Source organism: Zerene cesonia, chromosome 1 (genome assembly GCF_012273895.1).
Source record: "Zerene cesonia ecotype Mississippi chromosome 1, Zerene_cesonia_1.1, whole genome shotgun sequence".
Classification (NCBI taxonomy): Eukaryota; Metazoa; Arthropoda; class Insecta; order Lepidoptera; family Pieridae; genus Zerene; species Zerene cesonia.
The window spans coordinates 2,854,846-2,865,677 of NC_052102.1; the positions used below are offsets into that span (position 1 = coordinate 2,854,846).

Sequence of the window (10,832 nt, forward strand, 5' to 3'; positions counted from 1 at the left end):
ATCAAATTTTTTCTATTCTTTCAAAATTTCTAATTTATAAAGCATTTCAATGCTATAAAACTAAAAATTAAAAATAAAACTACTATGACTTTCTTTACCACAGAAATAAAATGCGAATATCAGTAATAAAAAACGATATCATACTTTCCATCCTACTAATATAATAAATGCGAAAGTTTGTAAAGATGTGTGTTTGTTTGTTACCCTTTAGTCAGTCTCTTAGTTCTAGGTAGTAGGTACAGCTAGAACTTTTAAATTAAAGCTGGTACAAGTACATTTTCTTAAATTGTTTCAATAGAATTCACTCAAATATAAAAAGCTTTCACATTTAAGCAATCACAATACAATCGCTAAAATATTTACTCATTGAAAAATATTGCAATATTTCTTCGCTAGAACACATTTTACGGGCTAAATGAACTGTGTTATCAATGCTCCATATTTCCAGACTCGTGACTGCTATTTCTAAGATATTTCCAGTCTTACTTCAACATCTATTAGTTTCTTCAACATAAGGAATATAACGTAAAATAAATAGAATATAGCAAACACGTACCACTCTCATTTTCTCGCATAATTCAGCCTTTTCGTCTGCTCCAAATATGTTCGGTACTTCACCTGAATTCAACATATTATTCACATCTTCTAAGAAACCTTCTTCTTTGATCTAAATAACAAAAAAAAAGAAATAGAAAACATATTTACAAGGATATATAGGTCAAAAGTAACACGAGAGCGCACCTGTGATTCAATGAACAGGAACACCATATGTAAGTCCGGAGTGCTAGATTTCCGCAGAAGTGTTTTCAAGTCCTCCCTCCATTCTGTTTTACCATATGTACGACTCATTTCCACCTGGGTTATTAAATATGTATCATAGGTTAATTTTTAAGTTATTTAACCGTTTCAATATCATTTAGGGCCACAATATAATAACTAATTTAATACGGTTATCATTACTCAAATAATATTCGAAATATAGGGGTTTAAATAATAATGTATCTAATCTTCTAATCCAATACTTTTTGACATTTTTGTATCTTGATCGCTGTGATAATCCTGCTAATATTATAAATGCGAAAGTTTGTAAGGATGTGTGTGTTTGTTGCTCTTTCACGCAAAAACTACTGAACCAATTGCAATGAAATTTGGTACATAGACAGCTGGCCATCTGGAATAACATATATGCAACTTTTTATCCCGATTTTCCTACGGGATACGGACTTATATGGGTGAAACCGCGGGGCGCAGCTAGTATGTTATAAAAGACTATAAACAGGTTCCATTCATAGATATTTTTTTTATTCCTTGTGTACGGACGGTAACGGTATAATATATTATCACGAGCAAAGATTAAAGCGCATGTTTTGGGATAAAGTGTGTAGCGAGTAAAGTGTAAGATGAAATGTTGATAGAAAAAATAAAGTGGATGAAGATTGTATAGAGTACTATGGAAGGTATAATATTTATATTATGGCTAAAAGTAAAAAACAAAGTTGCTTTCTCTATCTAATCCTATGTCCCCATATATGTATGTCAATAGAAAGAAATTTTTAAAAAGTGAGTCAAGAGGAATGTTTATATGTATCTGTTCAACTACTCCGAATTTAACGTGTGCCAACACGCGGCCAAAAGCTAGAGATTAAGGTATTGGGTATTGGATGTTAGGTGTAATGTTAAATAGGTGTGGTAGAGGGTGTGGGTGTGGGTGTGGCGCACCTGAAACAGGTCGTACTCGTTGATGTGCGCGGCGAGGCGCGTGAGCGACTGGCGGCCGGAGCCGCCGAGCCCCACGAGCAGCGCGTGCGAGCGCGGCTGCGTCAGCACGCGGCAGATGCGCGACACGTGCTCGATGGCGAACCTTTACGACGACGCCATTGCTTATTTTCCGAAAGCTTACTTTCCCAGTCCATTCCTTATATCCGATTATCAATCCTTTCATTATCCCTTACCCTTTATAAGCGGGTAGAGCATTCGCAGAGGAAACAACCGAAAAGATTAAATCTTTGCGAATGTTCATGTGCGGTGATGATCGGCGTCATACCATCAGACAGACTACCAGCTCAGTTGTCCGTTATGACATAAAAAATACGATACTCTATGTTTGTTACTCGCCACGGCCTCGGCCAAGTAAACTGCTTTTTTGTGTACTTACTTAAAATGATTATTATTATTATATTTCATCCTAATCCAAGTCGAGACACATACAACAAACCAAAAATCATTAAAATCGGTTTAATCGTGTTTGAGTTAAATGTGTACTCATCCATTTCTTTTTATACATATAGACTCTACTAAGTTATTATATGTCTATAATATCTCTCTGCAGATGTTCCTAAACAAACAGACACACATTCAATAGAATATGGCGGGCAAAGTTCTGTCAATATCTCTGTATGCACCTATTTGTTGGTCTAATGATTTGTGTATTTGAACATGTTTGTCTTTATAAAAATTTAAATTAATATAAAATGAATATAGTGAACCGCTGAACGTAATGAATTGAAATACTGCGATAGAGAAGCGCTTATATTACATACAATAAAAATATTGCTATTCTACAAACATTTCTATACTACAGCAACTATAATAATTGTAGCATCCACTTTATTCCGTCAACACAAACACACGAGCGGGGAGTAATGGAAAATCTATGTAAATATCGACAGATTTATTTATTTGACGATACCGATCGGCCAGCTTTATGCAGCTCACGTATTCGACACGGTTATGTTCGAAGCCTTTTGAAATATGCCAGAAAACCGCTCCTTTTTGTTTCATTTTAACCAAGGGAAGATTATAGTTTATATAAATCTGTAATGCTATGTTTCCCGAATGTTGTTATTTTTTGTTAAGATAAAAAGCACAAACTACACATTTTCTTTACAGCGATAGCCATTCTCCTATTTCCGCAACTGAGACTACTATTATCTTATATCTTAAAGAAAATAAGTTATACTGAAACATATCACAAAAATAAGACACAATATAAACATTGGCTACAACAAAGGCTAAAAATACGAACCTGAAAAGTACGAGGTTCATCGGCTTTTTGGACATATTATTGAACTCGACGAGGAAAGCGTCAACGGTGGAATTCAAGTGCTCCATGTTGGTTGTCTCCATATAAAACCTCGTGTCCACTTTTGGGTTAGCGAAATCGCAATATATCAAATTGCGAAGATGCAGATCTGTTATCTGTTGGCCATTGATAAAATGGAAAGTACATTCATACTTTATTTTATCGTGCAGCAAAAAGTTTGAAGTTTAGGTAATAAAAAACGGATAGATACACATTATGAAAGTTAATTGTAGTCGTATTTTTTTAACTTTTTCAGTGTTTATGAACAAAAAATATGTTTTAACATCTCTTCTCTTTAGATAATAAAATTAACAAGCCTCCTTTTTTAATATAATTAAATAGGTACTTTTGGAAAAGATGCGTTAAGGGATAGTCTTTCGAAATCATTGCAGGCCATCTACGCTTATATTCTATGTAAATCATCAATAGAGCTATTTATATTTACTGGCAATTCTTTGTGGTACAAAAAATTTACAATAGTTACGTTTGATGGGTGACGCACAACTTAAAACAAAAGTAAGTCCCACCCACCTTATCATTGGGGCCGGTGAGCAGCCGCGAGAGCATCTTGTCGAAGTCGTCATTCAGGTTGCTCCTGGTGGCTTCCCTGAGGCACGTGACCAGCCACTGGCGGTCGCGCTCCTCCACCAGCCGGTCGGAGAACACGCGCAGGCACTCGTGCACCCACAGCCGCTTGATCGACTGCAGGTCGGGCGTCACCTCGGGCACCGACAGCAGCACGCCCTGCACCGGCCGCAGTGTACGAGTATGTACTAACATAACGCCACAAAAATAACCAAATTCGAATATACGTAACCCGCGAAAATTCTAAATTCGCGATACTTTTTGAACACACCTCGTATATCGACACTGCCTCTCATATAGTCAGTTATCAAGCTTTACTTAACCGCGTATGGAGAGGCAAAAACACTAACGCATAAAACGAGCTACACTTTGAGGAACAGACAGTTATTTTGTAACTGTTCTAGGAAACCTAGCAAATCCCTTTAGCACCTGGTTGAGCAGTGAGAACAGAGTACTTTTCACACATTAAAAACGTTTTATTGCAGAATACGATTGGTACTATACCAATCAACCGGGCATACCCCAACAGGGCAACAGAACCATTTCCAGTCAAATTACCGAAATATAGGATTAGCATCTGTAGGTAGACTAGTAGAAGAAACGACAAGAATTTTATGTATTCAAGGAATATACTTCAATGTTCAGACTATTCTGTATCAGCATTGTTGATACTAATTCGATGCGATCTTTTCCGTAATGAATGATAACCCCACAAGTTCTGTATAATATTTCAGAGTGAAAAACACAAGTTAACATGCACATAAATTATATCCTGAAGTTAAAATCTTGCAAGTTCGCCGTTGTGTTCTCTTTGTAGCAAACAAAGAGAACACAACGGCGAGAGAAAACGCCAAATTAGCATAAAATCTAAACAAATTGTAGACTTCGCGTAATTTGCGGTGCAAACTTATTACGTCACGTACCAGAATGACTCTGGAGAAATCTCGCAAATTGAATGTATAATGAGATTTGGAGGGCGTCGGCAGCAGGTTGAGCCGGCACTGCTTGTACACCTCCAGCGTGCCCGCCACTATCTCGTCGATGCACGGGTCGAACTCTTTAGAGAAACCTCTGTGGTAAGGAAAAATGTTTCTTTAATACAACAAAAAAAAACGGATATTACCTATGTATAAAGGTAATTTCAATTTTTTTTTTATAATTTGTGTGTATTGTAAGTAAAAGTACTTCGACTGTTTCAAATTTCGTATCATTTAACAAAGAATCCATTCACCGCCCACGAAATTTCAATTTAATTGTATGCTATTAATGTATATTGATTCATCCGGGAACGGTAAATATGTATTAGATTATATTTTTGACATAATCAGGATGTAAAATGTGATTAAAAAATTTTTTTTTCATAACATATAGGTTTTCCAAAAAACAACTAAGAATATTACATATAATATAATATCGAACCTAGTGTCGAGATGCCAGAGCATGATTCTGCCGAATATAACTTGCAGAGTTTCATCATCAAACTCGTCGATGCAGAAGAACGAGAAGTGGCGCGAGAACCGCGGCGTCACCAGCTTCGCGCCCGGCGTTGGCTTCCCCATTGCGCACATAAACTGTTACAATCATTGCAAGTAAGGGAAATGAGCTGTACTTCTTGTGAGACGGTTATGTTAAAGATAGGTATGGCATTTTGAAAATTTAAATGAATTATTTTATTCACTTATTTATTTTCTTTTATAAACAGACTTAGAGAACATTCAATTGTAATTCAGCATAGTTTTCAAATTGACGGACATCTAAACAAACAAACTTTTACATTTACAATATTAGTGTGATTTATGTCTAGATATATGCCTTATTATGACAAAAAAAACATTTGAATTTAGTAATTGTAGACGTATGCGTGACCGTGTGTTCGTGTGTGGGAGGAAGCGTGCGTGCGTGTGTGTATGCGTGTGCGTGCGCGTGTGCGGCTGCGCACCTGCACGTCGATGAGGTGCATGGCGACGTTGGTCTTGCGGTCGTACCACAGGCCCAGGTCGATGCCCTGGCGCAGCACCTCGATGGGCGGCTGCGCGCCGTACGTCTCCGCCTGCGGCATGCTCACGTCGTCCACGAACACCACGCAGTGGCACCCGATGGGCGGCCCGAACACGCCTGCGGCCCCGCGCACGGACAGACGGTCACATGGACGCACGTGGTGATATCGGAAATGCCGGGTGATTAGAAATCACATGGAACAACTCATCCATCGTTGTATTTTCATCTAGTCGTATTGGTTGATTTGACAAAAAAATGCACTAATTGGATCTAAACCCGAAACCCATCTATAGCAGCGTACACCTTGCGTAGTGGGGTAGCTACGAATGTAAAATTGACTAAACTGAATGACCGTACCTGCTCGAAACTTTTGAAAAATTGCTCCTTGAGCTGTTCAGAACAATTTATCAAACAGCTGTGACACCGGTATACGCTATACCGGTGTATAAAATTCATCCGCGCACAAGCGTCACTAATATGAGTAAACGTATTTATGTCAGTGCCATTTTTCAAAAGACCTACACGTGGCTTGTACCGTATGAATTTAAAGAAATATGTTTGAAAATAAATAAGCACTTACCTTTCCTTCTCTTGTCAAGTTTTCCCATTATTATATCTTGGGTTTGGTTGCAATTGGTTTGGGCAGAAAACGCCATTATAAGGGCTTTGTACACCCTGGTGTCAACTCTTTTCACAAGAAAATCCTGTAACATTACATTTGTTTTATATCGCTTGTTACTCCACTAGTACACATGTGTATGAATATGTGGATAAATAAGTATTGAAAATTACACCGAATCCCTTATTAAACAAGAATTAAATTTTACCAAATTCAAATATTCATTTTTTACGCGTCGTTTTAATGACAGTTACTCACAATAATATAGGAAGATTTGCCAGTCCCAGTGGGTCCCACCATCATGACCGCCTTGTGGTGGGTGACCAGCAGCTTGAACAGCGCCAGGTATCGGACGCTGTCCAGAGTGGTCACCAGGATTTGGTTGGGCGGAGTGTCCCTGCTTATGGGCGGTGCGGAGACCACGTCGTCTTGCCAGGGCTTCCATTTGCCTTTGCCCTACAAACATAATTTTGTTACTGATTTTTTTAATATAATTTTTCAAATAAACTATATAACTGTGGTGTTTGCTGGTTCTAATATAACAAACTTTGCCAAGAAAAAAGGATCATACCTATTACGATAATTAGCATCTCTTTATGACACTTCATAAGATTAATAGAATATTTCTTGAAGGATTAAGTCAATAAAGTCGATGTAAAGCTATGTTCTGTAAAATTTTGAAAATAATAACACTTAAAACCAATAGATTATATGACCTATTTAACTACAATACCTCTTTAATGAAACGGTAATCGTATACGAGTCCTTCTTTGGGCAAAGAGAATATGTACTGCTTCTCCGGTTTCGGTATCTCTCGGGGATAACCCAACGCTTCTATGACCTAAAATTGGGTTTACTGTATATTATTACACGTTGAGTTTTAAAAATGCATGCCTTATAGTTCTAAAATATAGCTTATCATATTTAATGTACATGTAATAGTTATAAAATTAGCGAAAATACCTTTTCAGGAAATTCCTTCTCCAGCAATCCGCGAAACATCATATCGAACTTTATACGACTGTTTGCCTCCAAAGTAGCTCCAATCGACCAAATGCATGAGAAGAAAAACACACCCTGACAATAATAATGGAATAGGAGAGAAATAAGACACAATATTTTAAACATTAATATTTGTTCTATACGGCTAAAATAAAAATAAATACCTCAAGTTGAGCTCGCACGTCGAGATCCGAGATCTGCTCCATATATTTGTCATCGTTGAAGTCATCCATAAATGTGTCGAATAAATTCATACACGCAACCACGAGATTCGACCGAGACGTCACATACATTTGCTGTGTAATAAAAATGATCAGATATTTTATACGAGACCATTACAATGACAAAATAAAGTTTTGGGTTTTTATTTTTAAGTTTTTGATTTTAAAAGATTATGATCTACTAGAAATCGAAAATTTCCGGTAGATAATAATTTATATTGTGTTTGCTTTAGCGATACATGTCAATGCAATGTGAAAAACGACGCAATAAACTATATCCAAGAATCGCAAAGTTACATTCACCAATGTGGCTTACGTACGCTCATCAAAATCCAGATTGGAAATGAGATAATAGTATAACAATGATGTTTTAAACTTCTACGTATTCATGTGGACCGTCTGTGTTCGATCTTTTTTAATTTGTATGTGCTCACGTAGATCGCACGTGTGTTCGTTCCTTTCAACTTCCATATGCTCAAGTGTATTTGTATATCCGCGTGTGTCTGCTTTTTATTAAAACGGGGGAAAAATTCTGTTAAGTATTCTCAGGTTTGGCTCTACGACCTGGTATGTCGGGCTCGACCCCGTGTCCATACCGACTGTGTGTGTGCCTGTGTGCGTGTGTGCGAGTTGTATGTGTGTGAGCACCTTGACGAGCCCCGAGTACTCGACGAGCCAGAGCAGCGGCGAGACGAAGCGCGCGAAGAGCGCGCGCACCACGTTGCGGCTGAAGCCGTGCAGCGCGCGCGGCAGCGTGTTGAGCCACGACTCCAGCAGGCACTTCCACCCGAGCCCCTTCGGCTCCATGTAGATCATGCCGCAGCGGGACACCTGCCCGGGCCCGGTGCCCGGCCGTGCCGTACAATATCAGCACCAATAGTAGCAGTATCGCTTACTACACTTATTTTATCACATGGAGGCTTGGGATGGAACTGATGCTGTGCGCATTGCTATATTGTTTTATTGGATTTATAACCTTCTTGTTCAGTAGTAATGATTATTTACGAGAAGAATGTAAGATATTGCTGAGATTAATTCGTATTCTCATGAAATAATAAACGTTCGTAACGTTAGATATTACCTTCATCACGTAATTTTGTATGTGAAATTATGCATGCAATCTTTATATTTCATGTACATAAAACGTTAAAACATTAAACAGTGTTTATTTTATGCTAGTTCTTTTTTTCTTCTAGCATTCTCTCACCAAAACTAAATGAAACATAATATAATTTATATTATTTTTCATTTAGTTTCAATTATCCTGCGCATATCGAAGATTCTATGAAATCATAAAAAAACTAAAAAAACAAGAAATATCCAAAGTGCATTATTAGTGTCGTACCGTAGCCGGTGAGGCAGCTTCCAAGTCCATCGGCTCAAACATCAAGTTGGTGGTGGGCGCCAGCTGAATGATCTCACCGCTCATGAGACACAGCTTCTTGTTATCATCCAGCACTGTATTCAAGTTCTCGATCCATATCGCGTCCACTGGACCGTCGAAGACTAACCATTTTCTGTGCAGTTTATAATTTAGGTTATATTAGGTAATTAAAAAGAAATCTAAAGATTCTTCAGCATTTTTGTAGGAAAAAGGGAGTACACATGTGGTAATGTAGACAAGTTTTTAGCTGACAAAAATTCTCAACCAATTAAAACTACTAGAACTAGATGGATGGCAGTTAGGCCTTAATGGTTGTTGTTCAAAGTTTCATTGTCGAGAACAACGAAGAAAATCCAATTAAATGCATTTAAGTTTAGCCGTCACATGGTAAATGTACATCTTTGGATCAGTGAAAAAGAGTGGATTAATTTAATGGTTTAAACGCTTTGTACTAATTAGCATATTAGTAAAGAAGAAAATTGGAAAATTGGAAAATCAGAAACGGAACAGATAAAACAACGAAGCCCACAATGACAAAGCTACCTATTATTATTAGTAGACACAGCAAAAGCCCGATAGCTGACGGCGAGGATCCCGTCCGACCACTCGTGCGACACCGGGTCGAACTGCCCGTACAGCTGGCCCATGGTGATCGACTTGGGGTTTATCACCGTCCACTCCACCGCGTTCTCGTCCATCAGCCCCTGCAATTGGCTTAGCTTGTTAGATCCTGCCAAGGGGCTGAGAATGACCTATGCTAGTTATTTCTTAAAAGAATCACTGTGTCCTAAAATTGGGAAAAATTTGTACCTAAGATTGTTTATTAATTATTTCACTTAAAAGCGCAATGCAAAATCGAAATAAACATTTAACATTAATAATGAACGTTACCTTTTCAGATACCAAGGCTAACGCATGTCCGAGCGCGTGGTAGCACTTTGTCTTTCCCGAGAATGGAAGTCCCACCAACATGAGCCCGTGTCGGACGAGGATCATCTCGTATAGTTGCAGTACCTATAGATTTTAGAAGGTATCACAGTAATGTGGGACTGTGCCAATAAGATTCCAAATAAAAATTTATTAAAGAACCTATTGCGGTAGATGCGGATATTGGTTTAAACTTAAAAATAAAAAAAAAATTCATTTCATTAAAATCGCTCCTGCGCAAGAATTGCATTAAATATAATAAATATATTTATAGCAGTTCAATTCTTCTTGCTTCTCTAACCTTATCTGGCAGGTGTCATACCCACCTTCTCTACAAAGAAATCGTTAGCCTGCAGGTTGAGCGGAACGCACACCTCGCGCAGGCACGCCACGAGGTGCGGCAGGCCCGCCTGCGGCAGCGGCAGCCCGGGGAACAGGTCGCCGATTATACCCTAAGCACATCATAATCGTCTTTTTGACAACTGTTGTGCTACTGTAGATATATGTATGTATACCGGTTCGAGAATATAAGAATAGGAAAATATGGTATTCCAATAAAAAAAACCGATACATCCTATAGCAAATTAGGTATTGCAGCTCTGTAACAATAATATTATTGATGGAACCGACTCTCGTTCTTTTTTAGGATACTAAATAAATTAAACTTAGCAATCCCTACCTTCTAGAGTCAAGAGTAGAATGGAAATAGCAATAAATCACTAAACTACTACTAGAAAGGTCACAAACTGTAGCAACATTTCATCGGTTATGTTTTAGGCCGTGGCCCAGCCAAGAGCGAATTTATTGCACACTGGGCACAATTTCAAACTCTTGTCTGAATGATGAATTCCTCATTAAGACCCAATAACAATAGATTTGGAAAGAGGTTTGAACCCTAGATTATAAGTTTTAAAAAATAAACTTTAAAAAAATTATGGAATATATACTTAGTCTGGCCATAAATACTGTTACACTTAATTATAAAAAAATATTACATTTGAATTTCGAATCTGT

General features: G+C 37.9%; 1 protein-coding gene across 1 annotated transcript in view; it reads right to left on the reverse strand.

Moving 5' to 3' along the window:
• The window catches only part of LOC119840758 (dynein heavy chain 7, axonemal), a 53,336-nt gene that overhangs the window by 30,610 nt on the left and 11,894 nt on the right, over positions 1 to 10,832 (reverse strand). Inside the window, exons 28-45 of the mRNA XM_038367494.1 lie at positions 10,145 to 10,270; positions 9,783 to 9,905; positions 9,435 to 9,595; positions 8,853 to 9,024; positions 8,156 to 8,338; positions 7,451 to 7,582; positions 7,248 to 7,361; positions 7,018 to 7,125; positions 6,543 to 6,740; positions 6,246 to 6,369; positions 5,607 to 5,782; positions 5,087 to 5,238; positions 4,591 to 4,738; positions 3,614 to 3,826; positions 3,026 to 3,198; positions 1,720 to 1,861; positions 742 to 855; positions 557 to 667 (exon numbers count right to left, since the gene is read on the reverse strand). Of these exons, the coding sequence (XP_038223422.1) occupies positions 557 to 667; positions 742 to 855; positions 1,720 to 1,861; positions 3,026 to 3,198; positions 3,614 to 3,826; positions 4,591 to 4,738; positions 5,087 to 5,238; positions 5,607 to 5,782; positions 6,246 to 6,369; positions 6,543 to 6,740; positions 7,018 to 7,125; positions 7,248 to 7,361; positions 7,451 to 7,582; positions 8,156 to 8,338; positions 8,853 to 9,024; positions 9,435 to 9,595; positions 9,783 to 9,905; positions 10,145 to 10,270 (2,670 nt within the window). The remainder of the gene's footprint in view (positions 1 to 556; positions 668 to 741; positions 856 to 1,719; positions 1,862 to 3,025; positions 3,199 to 3,613; positions 3,827 to 4,590; positions 4,739 to 5,086; positions 5,239 to 5,606; positions 5,783 to 6,245; positions 6,370 to 6,542; positions 6,741 to 7,017; positions 7,126 to 7,247; positions 7,362 to 7,450; positions 7,583 to 8,155; positions 8,339 to 8,852; positions 9,025 to 9,434; positions 9,596 to 9,782; positions 9,906 to 10,144; positions 10,271 to 10,832) is intronic.